At 49.5% G+C, this 23951-nt stretch overlaps 1 protein-coding gene and 1 long non-coding RNA gene across 2 annotated transcripts; one reads left to right on the top strand and one right to left on the bottom strand.

The window, feature by feature from the left end:
- Positions 1–1540: 1540 nt before the first annotated feature.
- Positions 1541–4052, top strand: LOC134487007 (uncharacterized). The gene is made up of 2 exons (XR_010066675.1): positions 1541–1674; positions 1764–4052. It is a non-coding gene; the product is annotated as an uncharacterized LOC134487007 (long non-coding RNA).
- Positions 3463–22414, bottom strand: Sesn2 (sestrin 2). The gene is made up of 10 exons (NM_001109358.2): positions 22025–22414; positions 13277–13342; positions 11226–11423; positions 10765–10947; positions 10428–10640; positions 9345–9495; positions 8795–8913; positions 8322–8512; positions 5330–5474; positions 3463–4516 (listed from the first exon to the last, which is right to left on the bottom strand). Exons 1-10 carry the CDS (start codon positions 22112–22114, stop codon positions 4430–4432), a joined length of 1443 nt encoding a protein of 480 aa, NP_001102828.1. The 5' UTR covers positions 22115–22414; the 3' UTR covers positions 3463–4429.
- Between the last annotated feature and the right edge of the window lie 1537 nt (positions 22415–23951).

A 23951-nucleotide genomic window follows, 5' to 3' on the forward strand; every position in this document is an offset into this window, starting at 1 on the left:
CCTCTGGTGATGGGACACCAGAAAAGGTGTTAAAGATGTAACTTCTCCAGTTCTGCCTCCGACCACTGGGCCTTCAGGGGAATTCTAAGGTGTGAATTGGTTCAGCAGTCTCAGTCCTTATCTGCCTGCCCTAGGGCTCTGTGGACTCTCTGAAAGGGGGCAGGAGATTTTTCTCTGCTCCTTCTTCTACTGCGGATCAGCCGAAGGATAAAATGTTGCAGCAGGCAAACAATTACAACAGCAAAACGGTTACAAAAATTATAAAGGCGAACAAAGAGGTAATGACGGCACTAGGCTATGCCGCTTGTCGACCTAGTGGTATTGATTGCAGTACTGGAGAAAAGAACAGTCAAGAGTTTAAGTGGCCAGGAGTTCAAGGCCTCCATGGGCTAATGACAACACTACCTTCTTCTCAAATAAACTAAACTAAAAATAAAGAGAAAAAAGGAAAAAAAAATTAGTCCTAGCTGTCTTTCACAAACTCCAAGCAGGTTGCTTGTGCCCAGATCCTCAAGTGATGGCTGCAGTGTTTTTTGGTTTTTTTCTTTTGTTTGTTTGTTTGTATTTTTCCTTTTTCTTTTTTTCCGGAGCTGGGGACCGAACCCAGGGCCTTGAGCTTGCTAGGCAAGCGCTCTACCACTGAGCTAAATCCCCAACCCCCGGCTGCAGTGGTTTTAAAACAAATTTATTGCAGACAAACTGGAGCTGAGACTTTGAAAGTTTTTAGGTCTGTGTGCTAATTGATTAATGTATGCTTTTTTTTTTTTTAAATCAAACTGAAGGTCCGACATTGGTGGTACACATCTTTAATCCCAGCACTAGGGGTCAAAGACAGATGGAGCTTTGTGAGTTCGAGGCCAGCCTGGTGTACATGGAGAATTCTAGGACAACCAGGGCTACATCATGAGATCCCTGGGCTCAAAAAGAAAGGAAAAAGTTGCAGATTGAGAGCTGGTGAAATGTCTGTGTGCGAAGATGCCTGTTTCTAAACCTGTTTCAAGTGTGAACCTCAGGTCCTGAATGGTGGAGAGCACAGACTGCTCCAAATTGTCCTGACCCCCCCCCCCCAACACACACACAAAATAATTAGAAAAAAACAATCAGCCACTCTGGGAACAAAAGCAAGACAATGATACAAACAACTCTGGAAGAATGCATTGCATGGTCACCACATACCTATGAGCCAGCACCCAAGTGGCAGAAGCAGGAGTACTGTGGAAAGTTTGAGGCCAGCCTGCACAGCTACCTCAGAGGTAAAGGTTCACAGGTCCCTCATGGGAAGGCAGCACATAGGACACGTACATGTCAGTGTATGACAGCAGCGTTCAGGGTAAATGGGAAGACAGCTGAGAGATCTTAGCTTAGTCACTATGTGGTTTTCCTGCTGTGCCTTCTACTTCCTGGTACTTAGTAGCTTGATCAAGGTCGACACCTTTAGATGAACAGGAACAACTCGGAATGCATCTAATTCTTTTCTTCTGTGTGTGTGTGTGTGTGTGTGTGTTTTTTTTTTTTTTTTTCTTTTCTTTTTTTTTGGAGCTGAGGACCGAACCCAGGGCCTTGCGTTTGCTAGACAAGCGCTCTACCACTGAGCTAAATCCCCAACCCCATCTTCTGTGTATTTTTAAAGTTTCTATCTTGTACATGCGTTTGCGTTGGGATGTGCAGAGAAGCGTAGGTATCCTGTGGTAGCACTCCGGACTTATTTTGAGACAGGGGTTTTGTTTGGTTGATTTTCTTTGAGACAGGTTTTCTTTGTGTAGGCCTGACTGTCCTGGAATTCCCACTGAAGACCAAGCTGGCCTCGAACTCCTTTTTGCCTGTCTCAAGTACAGATATTAAAGGTATGTGCTACCATGTCCAGCCATATGGAACTTTCTTGATTATTCTATTTTTACTTATATGTGTCTGTGTGTATAGCCATGTGTATGCAGGTGCCATATAGGACAAAGGAGGGTGTCAGTCTGCTAGAACTGATGTGATGTACAGTTGTATTGATGCTATGAACTAAACTCAGGTTCTCTGCAAGGGCAGCAAGTGCTCTTAACCCTGAGCTATCTTTTTTCCTTCCTCCCCCTATTTTTAATTCTTTCTGATAGTCCTGACTCCTCAGCTCTAGACAAAAAGCATAATGATGTGTTGAGGGGTGACCCCTCAGGTGGCCAACACCTCTTACTCCACCCTCACCCTGATCACAGAATGTCCATGAGTGGGGAAAAAACAGGAAGGCAGCCTTCCAAAGCCTCGTCAAACAAGTCCCACGGGGACCCTGGCTCCATGGCCTCATCGATATTATTCCACGTCAATTGGTTGCAGTTTCAAGGTAGCCTCTCACTACCCAGCTCAGGGACACTTCAGTCAGAAAACAACATTGCCATTTCTCAGCTCACAGTGCCAGACATGCCAAACGGATGGCAGAGTCTGCCACCTGAGCAATGGTAAACTTTGTTTTGTGGTCCCTAGGATCGAGTCTGGAACCTCACAAACATGAGGCAAACACGATCACTGAGTCCCAGTCTTGCCTCAGTCTCGTCCCAGTCGACTTCCAATGCCAGTGATTCCCAGTCTTGCAATCACTGGGTACAGGCAAAGGCAGGGCAGAGGCCATGAGGTCAAGTCCGTGACGCAATCACAGCTTCTGGCTTATACTAGGATGTGAACTCTGGCCTTCAGGAAATGGACAAACATCCCATTAACAAGGACTACAAAACAAACCCCAGCAAACTTTTATTTCTATTACTGTTCACAAGGGCCAAGATTTCTGCACTTTAACACTGGATGCTCTTTCCCGCCCACCCAGGGGACACTGTCAGTGTCATCGTGTCCCCTCTAGAACTTACCCCCATGCTGGGGCCCCTTCCCCTCTTGCCCACCTTCATTTCAGGCAGAGCTTTCAAGCCTGGAGGGGGTGGTACTAGTTGCTTCCCGTGCCTGCACGGGCGTGAAATGTGGCACACTGGCCAGGCTCCTGTTCTGCCTGGCCCAAGGAGGAACAGCAGTGGGGTGTCCTTGATTTTTTTCAGGCACCTCTGTACAGGTTGGAGAGGAGGCACCTATGCTGCTGCTGGAAGGGGAAGGGAAGTCAGAATTCACAGTCGTTTGCTATGCAAAGTGCTTGTCAGTCCATGGCTGCTTCTACCAAGTAATCCATTTAAATCCAGGAGAGGGGACAGATGGGACACTGGGATGGGGGTGGTGTCCCTTGGAAGGCAGCCAGCAGAGCCTGGTTGTGGAATAAGGGTCCCCAGAGGCCTTCAAGGTCTTGTGAGAAAATCAGTCTGCTGTTGATGGTTTGGCCAGAGAGCCCAGAGGAAAGCGTCAAACCTTGAGAAACTTAAGTCAACCCCTCAGTCTGCAACCGTGGGGTCCAAGAACTGTAGCCTTGTGGCCAAGAGAAAGAGAACCTTGGTATATGCTGGGTGGGCCCTGGGGCCAACTAAGAAAGGCTCTTTTTTCTTTTTCTTTTTTTTTTTTTGGCAAGCACTCTAGGCAGAACCCAAGGGATGAGGAGAATGGGACGCCAGCCTCTGTGTGGCAATACAACCTAGAAGAACAGTGTCAACTCCCTCCTAGGCTTTGACTCTGGTTCCATGGTGAGGTCCTCAAGAGACCAGACCTCAGCCTCAAGACCCAAATGCAGAGTTCGTCAGCACCCATTCCTTACTCTTCAGACAGCAGAGAGACCACCGTGGGCTCCAACTCTCCAGAGACAGTGTGTTCTTTGGATGTGTTTGGCCGCTCTCCCAGGCCCCACACCACCAGGCATGGGAGAAAAGGGTGTAAGGGGAAAGGAGACAAAAGGACTGAACCAATATTCAGGTAACCAAGGAACAGGCTGCCCGACAGAACAGGCTTAGGGGGAACTGGGCACACAGGCCAGCTGTGAGTCCAACTTTCACATTGATGGGTGGAAGGCGGGTGGGTGTGTGTGTGTGTGTGTGTGTGTGTGTGTGTGTGATGACACTTGTGAATGAGGAACTAGGGAAGGCAAGCTTTCTGGAGTGTTAGTCCCTGCTTTTTTCCCACATGGGCAGCCAGGGGCTTCCCAGTCCAGGAAGGCAGCATTTGTGCCTGGGGTCCAGCCTGCTGGCTCGTAAGCCGGACTTTAGCTCTGTAGACTTCCTCTGCTTTAAGGAGCAAGGAAAGAAAAGGGGGCGGAGCCTTTGGGTTTTCCTAATCTTCCAGCTCTAGGGACAGAGCCAAGACCCCCAAAGTCAGTGCAACGATCCTGTTCAGTCCAGTGAGGAAAAGGAAGGTGTGGCTTGCCTCGGGGGCTGTGCATGGCCATACGCATGCTCATCCCTGGCATTTGGTGGATGGACATGAGACGGAAAGGGTCCTGGATCTGTCTCCAGACACAGAAGTCCTTGCACGGAGGACAGTGGCCCAGGGTCAGCTGTTCCAGGTGCCATTCCTGTGTGCCAGGTAATCAGGTCATGTAGCGGGTGATGGCGCGGAGGGCATAGAGCAAAGCTGCTTGCATGCGGGCTTCGAGGAGCAGCAAGTTCACGTGAACCTGGGGAACGGAAAGAACAAGGCTTGCTGACAACTGGTCTCCCGGTCTACCCGTTCCCTGCCACTCACTTCACCCGCGCCTCCCACCAAGATGCCCTGACCTCTGCTAAGACTCAGTGAAGTCTGGTGCAATGACTAATGCTTTACCCCACGGGTCTGAAAAAAGAGCTACCAGCTTAACTGGTGCTAGGGCAGGATCAAATGTTTCCATACATAGTCTCCTTGTGTCTTCCCAACTTTGAAATGCTGGCAGTGTCCCTTGCCATTATAAAGGGGAGACGCGGGGTTGGGGATTTGGCTCAGTGGTAGAGCGCTTACCTAGGAAGCGCAAGGTCCTGGGTTCAGTCCCCAGCCCCATAAAAAAAAAAAAAAAATAAAGGGGAGACGCTCAAAGGTAACTTGTCCTATGTGAGGATTTAGATCCACTCCTATGACTGGGGGTGGTGGTGGTGGCGGCACACGCCTTTAATCCCATCACCTAGGAGACAGAGGCAGGCAGATCTCGTGAGAGTTCATGGCCAGCCTGGCATAGAGAGTGAGTTCCAGGACAGTCGAGGCTACACAGAAAAAAGTCTCAAAAAAATAAAAAACCAAACAAATAAAAAAATCTGCATCTATGCCCACGTAGCCTGTGGAAGACAGGCACCTGACTGCCCAATTTAACTGAAGTCTGAAATTACACCGTAGAATCGAATCTGAACAAAGATAACAGGCCAGGGTGTCACACCTCGTAGGACAGACCCACAGTGTGGCCCTCACCGGGTTCTAACCTCTGACTCTTCTCCAGCCCCTCCCACACCCACGCTGCCATCACCTTCTCTGAGTGGCGGAAGTGCCTCCAAAAGAGGTTGTACATTCTGCGGGTCGTCTTCTCCGGGTAGCAGGCAACCGTCTTGATATAGATCTTGAGGTTCCTTTCCAGGAGCTGGTTTACCTCTCCATAATCATAGTCATCATATCTGATGGACAGACAGACACGACAGCATTACTCAGAGTCTGCTCCCAGAAGCAGCCCGGCTCCCCTGCCCCCACCCCATAGAAGGAGGAACAGAGTGCCCAGAAGAAGGAGAAGGTAGGAAGCCGTGAGAGGCCTGGTTCCTCTTAGAAAAACAGCTGACATCACGGGTCATAGGTGACAAGGCTCGTAGAGGAACACTCCAAGTAACGCTGACAAGCATGCGCTACCGAGCTCTGACTGTCTCCAGTCACGGACCCGCAAAGGCAGATACTCCGGTGGTACACGATAAATGGAGTTCATCAGAAGCAAGCAAATTGGCAGTGTCGAGAAGCCACTCCCCTCTCCCTCCCTGGTCTCGTTCATGTGTGTGCATGGGAAAAAAGGCAGGAAGGAAACGCCTGGTAATAATAAAATTAGGCGCTCTCCTGAAGAGTGTCGCTGGGTTTTACAGTTGTTTGGAGAGTCCTGTAGCCCAGCTCCTGAACTTGTTAAATAGCCACAGATGGCCGTGAACTCCTGATCTTCCTGTCTTGGCCTTTCCAGTGCTGAGATTGCAGGTGTACACAAAAATAAATCAATCAAAAGAAAGAAATAAAGAAAAGAAAAGACGGGGCTGGGGATTTAGCTCAGTGGTAGAGCGCTTACCTAGGAAGCGCAAGGCCCTGGGTTCGGTCCCCAGCTCCGAAAAAAAGAACCAAAAAAAAAAAAGACAACAGGAAGAAAAAGCCAGGAGCCAGGTAATCAGCTCACACCCACAATCCCAGCACTAGAGACACTAAGACAGACTGCTAGGAGTTCAAGGTTCACCTGGGCTGTCATGAGACATCTCAAGAACAAACAAACAAACAATATAGTTGTCTCTATATCTCTTAGATAAGTCATGTTATTTTGGGCATTTAACTATAAGAACACCTGTTGTCCTCGGTTAGATTCTGTTCCACCGTGTGCGGGAGAGTGGTCAGTGTGGACAGTGTTTATAAGAGTAAAAACTGGGGGGTTGGGGATTTAGCTCAGTGGTAGAGCGCTTGCCTAGGAAGCGCAAGGCCCTGGGTTCGGTCCCCAGCTCCGGAAAAAAAACAAAGATCATAGTCAGCTCTTCCAGAGGTCCTGAGTTTAAGTACCACTACCACATAGGCTCACAATCACTTGTAATTGCATCTGATGCCCTCTTCTGCCATGAAGGCAGAGGTGCAAAGAAAGCACTCCTCACAGACATAAATAATAAATCTTTTAAAAAAGAACACTTGGCGATCATCCAGAGGACACAAGTTCAGTTTCCAGCACCCATGTCAGGTGGTTCCAGGTGCAGGGGATCTGATGCCCTCTTCTGGAAAGCTTAGGCACCCACACGTGCATGGCATGCACTCACACAGACACAGACACGTGGATAAAAATAAATGAAAGTGGGGTTGGGGGTTTAGCTCAGTGGTAGAGCGCTTGCCTAGCAAGCGCAAGGCCCTGGGTTCGGTCCCCAGCTCCGAAAAAAAAAAAAAAAAAAAAAAGAGTAAAAACTGCTGAGGGTGGTGGTGGCCTATTATCTCAGCACCAGGGTGGTCAAAGAGGCAGAGGGGTCCCAGGGAGCTAACAGAGCCTCTGAGACTCCTTCTTGGCAGTGGGGAGAGGGGAGGAGGTAGGAAAGGGGGAAAAAGAACAAAAGGAAAACCAAATCAACTTCGAGAAGAACCCTCAATACTCAACAGTAAATAGCACATCACTCTAAAAAAGGCCTTCCTCAAAAACCAGTCAGCGGACAGGCGAGATGGCTCAATGGTTAAAGGAGCTTGCCGTCAAGACTGATGACCCAAGTTTGATCCCTGGGCTCCAAATGGTGGAGAGAACCAACTCCAGTAAGTTTCTTTCTGACCTCTACATATATGTTGTGCCACACACACACGTGTGTGTGTGTGTGTGTGTGTGTGTGTGTGTGTGTGTGCGCGCGCGCGCACAAACATACAAAGAAAATATATACATAATTGTTTTGAAATCAGGAAAAGACTTGACAAGATAAAATTTAGCTCACAACATTATTCTGTGTACATGACCACTGTCCACATGCCTGGCTCTCAGGTATAATTTTCACGAGTTGCATAATAGATTATGAATGGAAATATCCTTATTTAAAGTACTCTGCTGTGCATATCTGTGTTGTCCTTATTTACTGTGAGAAAAGATAACGCTATTGGAAATTTACACGTGACTCTGGGTATCGTGCACATACGTATGCACATGTTTCTGTATGTGCATAGGTGTGTGAATACACACACAAAAACATGAAATCATAAGCTGGAGTACGTCTTTGGTGGAGTAGGTCTGTAAGCCCAGCAGCTAAGAAGCTAAGGCAGGAGGATTGTCCCAAGTTCAAGGTTAGCCTGAACCATACATGTTCTAGGCTAGTTGAGGTGACATCCCAAGACATCAAAAACAAATAAGTGGGGCTGGGGATTTAGCTCAGTGGTAGAGCGCTTGCCTAGAAAGCGCAAGGCCCTGGGTTCAGTCCCCAGCTCTGAAAAAAAGAACCAAAAAAAAAAAAAAAAAAAGTAAAGTGACATAAAACAACACAAAATAAAATAAAACAAAGGGTGCTGCCCGTCTAGCACGCACAAGGTCGTGGGTTCAATCCTGAGTGCTGCATAAGCAAACAGAGCAAAGCCTAGTTATGCCTGGGAGAGTGTATTACAGAGCCTGCGCACTGAGCATTCTTACTAGCTTTAAACCTGCAAAGGCATAAACGTGGTGGCCTGAAATTTTATTAGAGCCAAGAAGACAACAAGAACTAAAAATGACAGTGAGCCCAGGGAAGACTTGGGGGACACACGCGACCTGAGCTTGGGGCGGGGCACGTACTCACCTGATACCAAAGACGCAGTGGATGTAGTTCCAGACGGCTCTGCGGAGCATGGAGGTGTCTACGCCACTGTGCATGGCGATGGTGTTATAGGTGAGGCTGTAGGCTACCTGAAACTTCTCATCCAGCAGCTGCCCTCCCTCGGGGTAGAGCCGCTGGATCAGCGAGTAGCCATGGTCTTCCCAGGTATAATCCTGAGGAATGGGGGAAGAGGTCTGTGAGCAAGACTTGGGAAGGCCGTGGCTGGCCAGAGATCTGTTGTCCTCTGCACGAGTAGGAGTCACACCTTAGCTTTGCCTCATATGCCTTCCCTCAACCACAGATCTCAACCTGGGCGATGACCTCCCATCCCACAAGAGGGACCTTTCGGGTCTCCACTGCCCTCACGAGTTTTTGAGGGGAGACAGTATCCTACTTAGGACCGCTTGAAGTACCTGCCCCCACGTCTGTATAACATCTGAAACAATGAACAACACCTGGGCACGAAAGGTTGGGGGGGCCTGAGTCCCTCGACGAGTGAAGTCTTCATATCCAAACGTGGGGTCCTCTACAAAGCATAGGATGTCTGGGTGTGGAGAGGGCTCCAGAATATCCGCTGAGGGCCACATCAGAAAGAGGGGACAGTGAGACTGGGCAGAACACAACAGGATCCCCACCATCAGGGAGTGGGGAGGGTGAGGGGGGGAATACAGCAGGGGCCACAGAGAGCCCCTCCCCACACTAAGTAGGAGGGTGTTAGCTAGAGCCGCTGGAAGGAGGCAAGCGTCAAACCAGCCCCCTAGCCCCCCGCAACAGTAATAGTGTCAGTTTTATAGAATGGCTCAATCTGGGGAAGAAACTTGGCCCATCTACCTCACCCAAGCCCTGAAGCGCTAACAGACCAGGATTCAAAGGCAAGTCTGAACACAAGGCCGGTGCTCAGAACCTCTTGAAAGGAGAAGGCAAAGCGTGTGGAGGCATCTGCTCCCATCAGAAGTGTAAAGAGAGAGGCAGCAGCCCCTAGCACTGGCGCCTGTGAGCCTGTACCTGAGGGGGTCACCAGCAGGCTTTCCGTCTTCTCCAGCTCAAAACGGTTCTCCATTTCCTCCTGGGAAGCCCCCTCATCCCGCAGGAGGCTCTCCTGAAGCTGCCTCATGCGTTCCATCAGAGCTTCTATGTCACGGGCGGCTTCAAAGCCCTGTAGGAAGGACCCAGTAATTACCATCTACTCCCTCATGGCCCTCTGGGAGACTCCACTCCGTTCCTCCACACCCCAGGCCACCACACTGGGCAGCTCACGTAGCTAGCCTGTGAATCTACACTCACAAAGCAGACCAGTGGCCTTGAACTCACAGAGCTCTGCCTGCCTCTGCCTCCCAGGTGCTGGGATTGTGGCAGTTCCTGTTTGGCTTTTGTGCTGTTGCCGAGTGACTGTAGGGCCACAAACAGGCTGGGGCGAGCACTGAGTTATAATCAAAGCCCAAATTTTGTATGGTCAACTGGGCAAAAAAAAAAAAAAAAAAAAAAATGTCAGGGGGTTGGGGATTTAGCTCAGTGGTAGAGCACTTCCCTAGGAAGCGCAAGGCCCTGGGTTCGGTCCCCAGCTCCGGAAAAAAGAACCAAAAAAAGAAAAAAAAAAAAAAAAAAAAAATGTCAGACACGCTGGCTCACAGGGACGGGAGAGTGAGGGTAATCATCTGAGTTTGAGGCTAGCCTGGGCCAGAGTTAATAGCCTGTCTCGAAATAACAAAGCAACCCCCAAAACATCCACAGACAACGACGAGAATCAGCTGCCGTGATGGCGCGTGCCTGTCAGAACCGCTTGTCTCCACAGTAAGTTCCGGTGCATCCCAGGCTTATTATTCCAACATTCTAACCAAAAAAACCCGGCTGACTCAATCAGAAGAGGCTGGACACTGAAGTTTGGTCAAGCACCTGTGGCTCACAACCCACTGTAGCTAAGTCTTTATCCCCAGGAAACAGATAAGGAAACTGAGTTTGAAAGCCGAGCAAGTTTGCTGGACTCTCTCACGATGGAGGGAGAGACAGGGAAGCGGGTGGTGGTTTCCACTCCTAGAGCAGAGGCCAAGTCGCTTTTCTCCTACACCAAGATGCAGGACCATGGCTTACCCCCGAGTTGTTCAATGGGTCTCTGCTTGGGGGGCCGCCTTGCTCACTGGGTGGCGAAGGTGCCTGTGAGGCAGGGCTGCCCTCAGCGTCTCCCTCAGGAAGTATCCCACAGCCAAACACAAAGGAGGCCAGACAGTGGCAGTGGGTGAGCAGGACCAGCGCTTGGATGAGCTCAGCCAGGGACCAGCTGTGCTCTCCAGTCTTCAGCAAGGCCTGCAAGGCAGGGAGAAATAAACAAGCTCTCTTAGTGGCTGCCCCTGGCTGCCCCAGCCCGCCCCAGCCCGCCCCAGCCGGCAGGCTTCCTTCCTCAGGGTCCCCCACTCTCTGCCTATCGTACCTGAATATGCTCCTTGGTGATAAGCCATGGCCGATGTGCCAGTAATTTGTTGATCTCGCTGAGCTTGCGGAGCTTTTCAGGGGCGCGATGGAGGCCCAGCAGCCACTCGGGGTCACCGCCGGTCTGCAGGAACTCGGTCATGTGGGAACCCACCAGGTAAGAACACTGGTGGCGGGCAGCAGCCTGTGGGGAGGGGCGGGGTCAATGAGCCTGAGTTACCTTCCTTCCCTTCTGTGTCCCACTCTGGGAGACCCCCCACCACCACCTTGGCATCTAGGAGGCAGGAAAATCTATGTCCTAACTTCGGCTCTGCTACCAGCTTGTACCTCAGTTTCCCCATTTGCAAAGTATACACCTGAAGACGCCTTTCTTCAAAACCTGAAGTTCCCTGGGGTATAAAGCTAGACACTCCTCTACACCTAAAAAAAAAAAAAAAATCAGTGGAGCCGGGACAGACTCACCATGATGGCAATGTAGTGGCGCCAGGAGCTGGCCAGGGGCCCATCCGTGTGCAGCAGCAGGTAGTGGAGGCGCCAGAAGCTGCTAAGGTAGTCGGGGTGTAGGCCCATCACCACCGCCAGGTTGTCCACCCGCCCTGAAGACATCAGAGCCTCGAGCCCCAGGTGCTGCTCCAGGCTCTCAGCTCCTTCCCGAAGGATCTGCCAGGCAGAGAAGCGCATGGGTTCCCTCCTGCCCCCATATGGACCAACCTCTTCTTTGTTTATATATATATGGTTATATCACAGATATAATAGGAGACTGAATGCTACCAACCACACCAGAAAGAAACTGATTAAGTAAACGCTACTGGGCAGTTTATGTCTACTACACTAGCGCTCCCCAAGTACGTCACATCACACTTCATGTAATACCTCATAGTAACTCAATTCTCAAGACAGCTAGAGAAGTACAGGTCAAGTTTCCCTATATTTATTTTGTAATGAAACAACTTTTTTTTCAATGCTGAGGATCAAACCTAGGGCCTCCGAGCTAGACAGATACACTACTTATCCTGCCTCTGACCTTTTTCCTTATTTTATGTTCCTCTTTTTCTCTTCCTTTGAGACAAGACTTCTCTGTGTAGCCCTGGCTGGCCTGGAACTCTGTACACCAGGCTGGCCTCAAACTCACAGAGATCCACCTGGTTCTGCCTCCTGAGTGCTGGGACCAAAGGCGGGCACCACCACCACCACTGCTGGCTTTCTTCTCTCTTTTATTTCTGAAGACTTAGGCAAAGAAGCTAAGACTGGTTGCTGGGACCGGGGAGAGTGTGGCTCTGTGGGAAAATGAGCGCTTAGCCTGCATGAGGCCCTGAGCTCCATCCTTGGCGATAAGAACTGAGTGCATAGTTTCTCTTGTCTTCGTAGAATTTCTATTCTACCATGGCAAATGCAGACAGCACGGAGGTAAGAGGAAGTGCAGAAGAGTTCAAGTGTCCTCACTGTCTTTTCATGTAGAGCCTTTTAACCTTATTGACTTTTTTTTTTTTAAATACAGGATCCCATACAGTTCGGGCTGGCCTCACACATCTAACCTCTCTTGCCTCTGCCTCCCAAGGGGTTGGATGGTAGGCCCCCTCCACCATGACCAGCTTATTGGAGCTAAGGGTTTAGCCCAGGGCTGTGTAGATGGTAGGTAAGCACTCCGGCGTCTGCAGCGTGATACAGCCCTCTTCCCACTTTTCTTCCTCTTCCTCTTATTTACTTAGTTATTTTACTTATTTGTCTGTCTCTTTGTTGTGGATCTGGGTACCAAACCCAGGGCCTTGTGCATGGGAAACAAGTGTGCTGTCACTGAGCTTCACCCCCAGCCCTGATTCATTCATCTAACAGATAGCTACCCTACCCAATTATGAATCTCCTTGAGTGTCCGAACTTGTCCTGTGAGGTGAGTACTATTATTTTCCTCCATTAATAGATGAAAAAAAACCAGGTCTGCTTGAAACCACAGATCTGATAAATGACAGAAACAGGATTCTAATCTAGATGAACTCCAAGGCCTCTTGTTTCTTTCCTTTCTTTTTTTAAAATAAAAGACAAATTATTTATAAGCAGAAAAAAATAAAATGCAAGAACACCGCGAGAGGTCAAAACTGCTGGGATACGTGCTGAAACCCCAGTGGGTTTGTCCCTCTTACATTACAAAGGAGATAAGCTCTGGTTTGGGAGCCTCCGAGTTTGGCCATGTCACGCTATCATTTCATCTGTCTGAACCCATTCCTTGGCAGAAAATGAGGTTGAGAACAGCCCGACTTCAAGAGCTTTTTAAAGAAATTAAATAAGGGGGGTTGGGGATTTAGCTCAGTGGTAGAGCGCTTGCCTAGCAAGCGCAAGGCCCTGGGTTCGGTCCCCAGCTCCAAAAGAAAGAACAAAAAAAAAAAAAAAAAAAAGAACCAAAAGAAATTAAATAAGTCAGGAGCGGGGAAAGAAAAGATCCTCGACTTTCTGTCTCCATGTCCTTCCCTCCTGGAGACTGAAGACCCTTAACCTTAACACCCCCAATTCAAACTCACCTCCTCCACTGGGATGAAGGCGCTGGGTCCTCGAGGGCCTCGCCGCGCCTGGCCCTCCCGATGCTCCTGTGGGAAAACACATGGTGGTTATTTGGCAGAAGGGAGGACAAGGGAGGGCGGAGAGGACTTTCTGCGAGCTCTCTAGTCCCCCCTTTCTCCACCCCTAAATGACACTGAGTTTCTAAACTGTCTTCTTGGTATAGCCCGAATGGAGGAGCAGGGGGAACACTTAGACCCATTTGATGCATAGCAAACAGGCAAGAGGAAAGAAAGCTCATCAAGGCTCAGGAACTCAGCCAGGACCCAGAAATCCAGCATGGCTGGGTGGGAGGGGCCGAGGAAGGAAATGACAGCTTTCTGCTGCCTGTCCCCAGAAGGCCAGTGTCATTGTGGTCCCAGAGGACTGGTATAATAGAAAGAATTCTTTATAGAGGGCAAAGACATGGCTCGGTGGGTAAGCGTGAAGACCTAAATTCAATCCCTGGGCACCCACGTGCTAGAAAGAGACCAGACTCCTACAAGTTGTCCTTTGACCTCTAACACACAAGCTGTGATTTATGAACACACACATTTTTAAAAACAAGTGATTAGGACAGAAGTGGTGACCCATACCTTTGGTCCTAGCACCCAGGAGGCAGAGGCAGGTGTATCTCTGTGAGTTCAAGGCCCCTGGTCTACAGAGTGAGTTCTAGGACAGTCAGGGGCTTGCAGTGAGACACTCTCTGGGGCTGAGGGGAAGACTCTTTTCCAATAAGAACCCTTTACATTCTAAAGCCAGTTTCCACCTTCCATACCCATGAAGCTTCAACTCCTCTCAAATGACCATTTCTCTCTCTCTCTCTCTCTCTCTCTCTCTCTCTCTCTCTCTCTCTCTCCCTCTCTCTCTCTCTCTTCTTCCATGCTGAGGATGGACCTAGGCAGCAGCATGCCTGGCATGCTGGGCACATTCTCACCTTGAGCTGCACTCCTCAAGGCCTTGCAAACAGTCATTTGTTTACCCTTCTCTCCACAGCTTCTAGGCTCTCTCCACTCTTGGGCCTCACCGACTATTCCTGCCCGCACTGCCTGCCTTCTGCTAACCCAGTATCCACCCTGTAACCGATTTTCACAAGTATGAAACTGATCCTTAAAACCCACCCTCCCTTACCAAAGCCTTCCAGATAAATGACTGGCTAAGCCCCACCCCTTCTGGGACATGATAGCTCTCCTAGGTCTACGGCCAGGCCTTCCTTCTTACGTGACCCCGTAATTCCGGGTGTTTTTTGCTTCCACAAACACTGCCCACTGAGGGCCTCTTTTAAGTTGCTTTGTTCCCACACTGAGTTTTGTGGAGAGCAGGGCCGGGTCATTCTGTGAATAAAAACAGAAAGCAGAGTGGCGTGGAGGTGTGTGTGTGGGACTCCAAGGAGGATGTGCAGGCTGGGGGTGGCAGCTACTCTGACTTCAGCTTCTTTGAGCTGGAGCTGTGTGCTCAACGAAGATACTTCCCCTGCTCCTGGATACGAGGTGTGGGAGAGCAGTCTATTCATTCACCTAATTTCTGAATGTTGGCGTGGGGCTCTCCATACCACAAGCCTGGACACAACTGATCTAAATAACAGTTTTGCCTTCACTACAAAAGGCCGTCCCCTGAGCCCTTTCTCCTGGGAAAGATCCAGACTTAGGACCTCAGATGTGTAAGGACTCCACACTATACCTGAGATCCTGTCTGCCTGTCTGTCTGTCTGTCCACCTATCATCTATGCTTTTCAAGATAGGGTTACTCTGTGTAGTCTTGCCTGTCCCTCTGTAGACCAGGCTGGCCTCGTAGAGCACTGCCTCTGTCCCTGAGTGCTCCACCACCATCTGGCTACTCTTTTTTTTTTTTTTTTTATAAATGTGGCCAAAACTGTGCCATCACTGTCACCCTAAAGGGTTCTGTGGCAGTGGTGGCCCACACCTTTAATTCCAGCACTTAGGAGGCCGAGACAGACAGATTACTGAGTTCAAGGCCAGCCTGGTCTACAGAATGAGTTCCAGGACAGACGGGGCTACACAGAGAAATATTATCTCAAAAATCAAAAATATAAATAAAAATAAAAACAACAAAAAATAGGCCCCCAAGGGAAGTGACTTCTGGGGGCCTTCAAGATAACTAGAGAGAAAAAAAAAAAAAAAGGAGCCTAGAGGCCTAGGTGTGCACACTGGAGGCCTAAGTGTGCACACTAGAGGCCTAGGTGTACAATACTAGTTTTGATGCTAATTCACTGTGTGGTTCAGGAAAGTTACTTAGGCTTTCTGGGTTCTGATTCCAGAGGGCAGAAGGAATAGGCTGGCTCCTTTCAACCACTACTTTTTCTTCTTTCCCCCCTTCTCCCTCTCCTTCCCTGGGCCTCCCCCCACCCCCACCCCCTCTGATACAGGGTCTTTTTATGTAGCCCTGGCTGTCCAGGAGAACTCACTCTATAGACCAGGCTGGCCTTGAACTCAGAAATTCCCCTTGCCTCTGCCTCCTGAGTAGGCATGCTCACCAGCCACTCAAGCACTCCCTTTACAGCTCCCCCTCCTCCCTCACTTGAGAAAAAGCCCAACAGCTCTGTCTGGGAGATAAGAACTGCTGACTCCACAGACTGGCCTCCCTCTCTCCAGAGGACCTGAGGGCAGATAGAAAAAGCATGGTGGAGCCAGGCCAGACACCTGTAATACCATAACTAGGGAGAGGCTGAGGCAAGAGGAGTTTGAGACCAGCCTGGCTACACAGAGAGATGTTGCCTCAAAACAAATAAAACCATTGGAGAGGGAGGGGTTGAATATGCAAATATCAAAATTCGAAGAAAAAAAAATTTAAAATTAAAAAGAGAAAAAGAAACCACAGCAGCTCAAGCAGAGAACTAAGGGCCCTTAGCTGTGTGATGTGTGGGGGAAGGGACGGGGAACCGCCCTGGGATCCTCTGAGCCTGGAGCCAGCAAAGAAAGAAAATGATACCCCTAGGTTCTAACCCATCGGTATTTCCCAGCAAAATAAATAAAATAATAATGTAGTTTACAATTAAAGATAGGAACTTGGGGTTGGGGATTTAGCTCAGTGGTAGAGCGCTTACCTAGGAAGCGCAAGGCCCTGGGTTCGGTCCCCAGCTCCAAAAAAAGAACCAAAAAAAAAAAAAAAAAGATAGGAGCTTGGAGGGCTGGGGCTGTAGCTCTTTTGCAGAGTGTTGCCATAGAGGATACTGAAATCTTAGCTCAAGTAGTCACGCATAGCCTGTACAAGACTTAGCACACGCATGCGCGCATGCGCGCATACACACACACACACACACACACACACACACACACACATTTTTGATAGTGCCACCAGTCAGCTCTTCAAGCCTCAGTTTGCTCCTGGAATAAGGGAATTTTCATGAGGATTTAACAGGACTATGCCACAGTTTACCTCAGCACCTCTACTAGGGAGAACACTTAATAAAAGTCCCCTGTCATTAACTTCGTTGTTTTGTTTTGTTTTTTTTCCTTTCTTTTTTTCGGAGCTGGTACGTTGTTATTTTAAACAAGAGCTCCTCTGCCCTAGTGGTCCATTAGCATCCTTTTGTGAAGCATTTTTTTTTTAAATCACTGTAACCAAAGTCCCACCTCCAGCAATCCACACAGAGAGGAAGTGGGGGTGGGGCGGGGAGGGCGACGTTGGTACCATTTATTTACAGCTCACTCAGGTACAGAGCCCAGAGCTGAGTGCTTCCCAGGTAGAAGCAGAATCTGTTCATCTGACGATTTTTTTCCTGATGTATTACAGGCAGCGTGAATACAACAGCGCAAAGGCAACGTCCCAGCCAGCCTTCATATGATTTTAGGTATCGGGGAGCAAGCGGACAAATGATGAACAGACTTTCCAGTCAAGAGAGGGAGAGACGGAACTAAGTAATGGAGCTGGGAGAGTGTATGGTATTTTAGTTTAAGAGGACAGGAAAAACTACTGGAGAGGTAGGTGACCTTTGAGTTGGTTGAGAAGGCAGTGGAGGAGCCTGTGAAAATAGAAGGGACACTAGAGCGTTCTGGATCTGAGTCTAGGGACTGAAATTCATGGCCTTGATATCCCGAATGCTCCCCTATCCTTCTGGGCAAGTCCATGGGGAGCTGGAGGAACTGGGCCTCACTGGCAAGAGGAGACATCAATAAGCCAGCCCTCCTCCCATTCCCTGGGATAGACAAGCAACGATAATGTTGAGTTATTATATGAGTAGGTATTCCCTTGTTCCACTGGCGTATGCTCTGATGTCTATGATCTAGACTAGGCGGTAGAAGCCACAACTAAGGCTCCACAGTCAAGAAATAAGGTTCTGAGGGCTCCACGTCACTTCTGGTTACTCAGCTAGAAAGGAAGTAAGACAGATGAATACAGTCCAGGTTCCTTCAAACATGGAAGCCATTCCTCATTCTCAACAACCAAGGCTTCTTCTGAACCTGCAACCAGGGTTTGCCAAGGTGAGAAGTCTCACCTCTGCTCACAACCTTAGGAATTCAGAAAGCCCTTCACAGCACCTTCCTCAGGAACTCAGGCCTTGAGGGCGCACACTGGGTCTAGTTTCCAGTCCTTATTCCTATGTCTAATACACTAGGACCAACAGAACTTTAGGGACTGGAGTGATGGTTTAGTGCCAAGGACCATTTGCTGCTCTTACAGAGGACCCAAGTTCAGTTCCCAGCACCCATGTGGCTCACTCCAGCTCCAGAGGATGGATCCAACTTCTTCTGGCCTCCGTGGGCACCTGCACACACGCTCACACACAATTAAAAACAAACAAATTAAAAAATAAGAGTACAGGGTTGGGGATTTAGCTCAGTGGTAGAGCGCTTGCCTAGAAAGCACAAGGCCCTGGGTTCAGTCCTCAGCTCCAGGGGGGAAAAAAAAAAAAGAGTACAAATATAGGGCTGGAGAGATGGCTCAGTGGTTAAGAGGTGGCTCACAACCATCTGTAAATGAGATCTGATGCTCTCTTCTGGTGTGTCTGAAGACAGCTACAGTGTACTTACATAGAATAAATAAATCTTTTTTTAAAAAAGTACAAATATAATTTTCTATATATGGGGGACATTTGGTATCTGCACTGTCTAATACACATGGTGGTCCAGAGCCATTCTTCACCCTAAGTGGTTTAAAATATATCTACAGCAAGGAAAGTTGACTTTTGGCTTAACTAAACTTGAATTTCTGTTAACTAGTTAGTTTTCTAAGATGAAGTATCATTATATAGCCCAGTCAGCATTGAAACTTTCAATCTACCTCTGCCTCGGTACCACTCTGGTTCTAAATTTTCTTTTGTTGTTTTTGAGACAAGGTCTCCATTTGTAGCACAGGCCAACTGTGGAACTCACCTCCCACCCCCCAACCTTGACAGAACTCCTAATTTAGTCTCCTCCACGCTGACTACTGATGTGTTCTATCAAGGCCTGGAGTTACCAGCTCTAAATTCTGTCAGGTGTGACTAGGGGGTGGTCGCCATGTTGAAGAGCACAGGTTCTGCACACATGATGACGGCATGATTCCAACAGAGGAGACAAAGACAGGGAAACCCTGACTGGGCAAGTCACCTGCTCATGTCAAGTAAAAGAAAGCAGCAGCAATGGCTGGTCCCCATTTCCAACATTTGGCACCAGCAACAATAAAGTCAGACAGTCCTCTGGGAGGGCTTTCTAGGTCTTTAGAAAGGGACTAATGAATGAATGGCCTTGAAGCCTAGTGCCTGGCAACTCATTCAGATGCTTTCTAGACTAACTTTCCTGTTAAATCCTATTTACATCCTATTCACATCTGTTTGATGGTTATAGGGAACCAATGAAATGTTTGAAAATTAAGCACTGACTAACAAGTAATTTGAACTCAAACTGAGTTCTTTCCACTCCACTATAAGAGTTTCTGGAAATGGCACCAGACCTAGAGGCTTAAACCCAGCATGGATGGACTTCCCAGAGTGCTGTTCACCAGCCGCACTGGTCCCTCGGAGTAGCCCAGTCTGTGCTCTTGTTCTCTGGAGTCTGCCTGTTCCCGGACTCACCTATGGACACCTGCTAAGTCACACTGCCAGGTGCAGGGCCTGCCCTACCTGTCAGCTGGATCCAGACAAGAGTCTGGATTTACACCTGAGGAGAGGACAAACAAGCAAGTCTCAGACTTCCAGCCAGCCTTGAGGGGGCAGGAAGTGGCAGCCAGCTGCCCCCCCCCCAAATTCTTTACATATTTGATCTCATAGGCACCCAGGCACCTTAATTCCTCTCAACTACCCTGAGAAAGACAGAACTTCTTGTTCCCCATTTAAAGACAAGTGAGTGACCAAAGCTCAGAGTGGTCCCCTTCTGGCCTGGCACAGGTCATATGGGGTTTCAAAGCCTCAACGGCTGACAAGGGCAGTTAACCACTTCGTTGTAAAGAACAGCGAGCTCCATAGGGTGTTACTAACTAGTCCCAGAAACAGAGGTAGGCAGAAAGAAAGGCCTAGCTTATGGAACTAGCTTACAACGAAGAAGGCACTAGAAGTGGTATTCAAAGGGACTCATCTGGTGGAGAAAGAAAAGCTTTTCTGAGGAAGTGACATTTGAGGAAGTTATTCTAGAACCCAACATAGCTTGAAAACATACTGCCCAAGACAAGAGCTAGACTCTTGGAACTTTCTGGAGCCAGGAATATCTGAAGGCCTTCACTGTCTGAAATAAGGTCTGAAACAGTTGTGAGGACTACTCATCTGGCCCTCAAGCCTTGAGGGCTAGAGTCTGCAAGATGGATACCTTATCCTCTCAGGATCCTACTTAAAGCAGACACCTTCAAGGTCATCTTCTCTTGAGGGAGTAGAAGATGTAGAAATGTTGCAAACATTATCCGCTTCCCCCAATACTGCAATGTGACTTTCTTAAGTCCAGTGTGTCGGAGGAAACCTGTAATCCCAACACTCAGGAGACTGAGGCAGGAAGGTAGTCATAAGGTCAAGGCCAGACTTAACTACAGAGTGAGACCGGGTCTCAAAGGGGATGGGGCTTCCTCTAAGGACTCTACCCAAGATCTACCCAGGATCCTACCCAGACCACCAAAGATTTTCTTCCCTTCAGGCAAGGTGGTGAGAGAGCTGTGCCAGGCTCTCCTCCTCCCACAGTAGAGAATAGACTCAGGAAGTCCCTTGAGAGGCACTGGGGGTGGGGAGAGATGCTGGCTAAGCCAGTCTTCCAGAAGCTAGCATTTTTTTTTTTTTTTTTTTTTGGTTCTTTTTTTTCGGAGCTGGGGACTGAACCCAGGGCCTTGCGCTTCCTAGGTAAGCGCTCTACCACTGAGCTAAATCCCCAGCCCCAGAAGCTAGCATTTTTAAATACAAGGACAGTTCTCTACAATAAATATGTCCCAGGCACTCTGCTTCAAGCATTTGCTTGTATTTTAATTTGTCCAACAATCTCTCAGAAATACTATCAAAATACCCTGTAAGAGACTGCAATCAAAAGAGATGGCTTGGCTGAGATAAGCCAGTGAGAAAGTGCAGAGTAGTAGGACTGGAATCCGGCCCTCACCTACCTCAGTGCCCCAGTGCTCTAACAAAAACAACATTGTTCACAAGGCAGACAAAAGTTATCAGCAAAGAGGCAGAAGCCAGGCCTCCTTTCTGCATACAGATTCTTAAACCATATGAAGAAGCAGCAGACCGACAGCTGGATGGAGAACCCTCCAGAAATAACATTTCCTCACTCTACCCATTCCCAGCCGCGGCAATAGACCTTCCACACTGCTCTCAGCTTAGAACCTCAACAGGGAACAGCATCTTCGGCAGTACCAAGCATTCTCCAAAGATCCTAGTCACACACAGGCCAAAAAATGAGGAGCTAGGTGAAAAGAAGCCTCTCTTAGCCCCTTTCGGGCCTCAGTTTTCTCATTCTGTAAAATGGGGCAAAAGTACCGTTTGTATTTGCTGTCTTTTTCAGACAAGACCTATATCCTGGCTTCTAGAAGGTGCTCCATAAATGATAGACTATGTCCACTGTCGAAGCTGCTGGGAGGAAGACGGGGGGCTTTATACTAGCATGATACCTTGCCTCCCTGCAAAGTCGCTCTACGCTCTGAGGAGACAGCGAAACAAACTTTGAGGACCCCCAGAACAATTTAATAGGGAGCAGCCTGTAGGGACCAAGGGTTATCCGCTTTCTCCCCCAGCTCTCTCTGGCTGCTGCGCCGAGGATCAGGCGGCCAGCCAGCCCCATAAAGTACTCGGACCAGTTTCCAGATCGGGGGTGCAGGTGAGGACTGGAGAAGGGGATCGACCTTCGCTGGCCAGTCCCAGGGGTTTTATTCCCTTCGCTGTGCGACAGGGCCAGAAACCGATCCTAGAAAGAGCTCCCTGCCCGCCTGCCCCCAACGAGAGGAAGGGAATCGGCGGAAGGGGGCGGGGAGGAGGAGTGGTCGGGTCTCTCCGGCCGGGATTTGCCTGGACTTGAAGACGCTTGCTCTACCAGAGCACAAACCCAAAGAGCCACGAGAAGGCGTCCCCTCTCATTGGCCAGGAGTCCAAAGGAGCCAAGGAGGGCTCCGCAGCCCCCTCCCTCCTAGGGAGGTGGGGGGGGGGAGAGCGAGGGCAGTGGGAGGGGAAGGGAGGGAGAGCGGAGGCTGCAGTTGATGCAACCCTAGCCCTAGCTTACGTGCTCTCAGACCCTTGAGCCCGGGGGGCGCACCAGACTTAGCCCGGGTCAACCCGAAGCTCGTCTGTGGCTGGAAGAGAGCGGCTTCGCCCGGTTGTTGCTTACCTCTCGGGTCCCGGGGCCGGCCACACCGCCCCTGGTGAACGGCAGGTAGCCCTTGATCTCCCCATGGCACTCGGAGTCGGCTACGATCATGGTGTGCGCCAGGACCCGGCCGCGGCTCGTCAGCGCCCCGGGCACCCGTGGGGGTCTGAGGCGGGCGCGCAAAGGAGGCCCGGACTAGGGGTCGCCGGGGAAGCTCGAGATCCCCGGGGTATCTCTCCGAACGAGGAGAACTGGCGATACCGCGCTGGACACTCCTTCCAGCCCAGCTTGGAGAACTGTGGCCGGCCTTGGAGGCCTGAGATTGGCCGCGGCGCAGAGGTTTTCACGGCCCGGAGTGCCTCGGAAGTCCGCAGTGGCCAGCGCTGCTCGCGAAGCCGGCGCTCCTCACCATCCCCACCACGGAACTGCCAGCGCTCGCCCGGCTCTGTCAGCCCGCTGCGGTCCCAGGGGGAGGGCGGGGACACAAAAGTCCCACGGAGCAGCCAATCAGATGCCTGTTTCCCGGGGAGGCGGAGCCGACACCTCCCTCCCGAGCCAACCGTCCCTCCAATCAGCTTCGACAGGACCTGGGAACTCTGGGAGCTGTAGTTGGCCTCGCACAGATGCTGCAAACTTTTGCAAGCCGGGGTTACTTAGTCAGATCTCTGGCAATACCAGATGAGAGTGACAGCCCAGGGAGTCATTAGGACTGCGTGATGAAACGGGACTTCACGGGGCTGGGCCAGACAGCCAGGTGTGAAATCCCTTCTGAGTAAGTTCTTCAGTTTTCCAGTTCCTGGAGGGACTGGTTAGGGCTGCAGAGAGTTCCACATCCAGTTGTTCTAATTATAGACCAAAACCCGCATATTTGAAGGCCAAGAGCCACCACCCTGTCCCCTCAGGCCTCGAGAGATCTGCACCCTCAGAAACACTAGGCTAAGGAAATCACCTTATTTGTGGAGTCTCTGGAAAGGCCCTCATTGAAATACCCTTGGTAATCTCAAATTTAATCGCAATCCTCGTTGCTACAATTTCCCCTCTTCTGTTCTGCCTTGGGTGCCTTCGCTGCAGTCTTCCACCCTCCTGCGGCTCCTGGAAACTTTGTAACTTAGGTGTTTGGCTTGGTCTATTTCTCTCTTCTCCCTCTGGCCACTCCTCTCTGACTCCTCTTTTTCCATCCACTCCCTAAACGTGGGTGCTCTTCTAGTTTCTGTTTTTATCCTTCTTTTCTTTTTCTAGACATGCACCCTCATGACTTCTCAGTTCTCACCTCTTCCATTCAGCCCCTCAGCTCATCTAAACCTGATTCACCCATCCCCTTCTAGCAATCTCCTTCACTCCCCCCTCTCCCCCCCAGCTGGGGACCGAACCCAGGGCCTTGCACCTGCTAGGCAAGCGCTCTACCACTGAGCTAAATCCCCAACCCTTCACTGTTTTTCTTGAGGCCTCTTCTTTTAAGTTTCTCTTTATTCTAGTCAAGGAGTCCTGAACTGGGCTGGAGCCGACTAATCTTCTCAGTTCCTGCCTGAAATAGTCTTGAGTTTAGGCTTATGATACCAAAAGATGATCTTCTGACTTGGTCTAATGCCTTCCAAAGGGAAGGGAGTTCACCCACACTCTCCTGAGCTCCCTAAAGTCTTGGGCTGGGCCTTTCTCTCTGGATTTTAATACTTTCCATGATGTGCCTTGTGTGGTTGTTTGCTGTATATTTGTCTTATCTGAAAGTTTTTTTACTACAAATTTGTTGACCGCAGTGTCTACATTTAGGCTTTTTTTTTTTTCTTTTTTCTACTTTATGCCATCTGGCACAGTTTGCTTCTAGTAATATACCCTTGGTCACTGACTGTCTCTTTGGGTTAATTCTCTACTAAACAGTTCTATATCAGATACAGCTTTCTCCTTAAACAACATAGACTCTCAGTCTAGTGGTGGTGCACAACTTTAATCC

This window comes from Rattus norvegicus, chromosome 5 (assembly GCF_036323735.1).
Source record: "Rattus norvegicus strain BN/NHsdMcwi chromosome 5, GRCr8, whole genome shotgun sequence".
Taxonomy (NCBI): domain Eukaryota; kingdom Metazoa; phylum Chordata; class Mammalia; order Rodentia; family Muridae; genus Rattus; species Rattus norvegicus.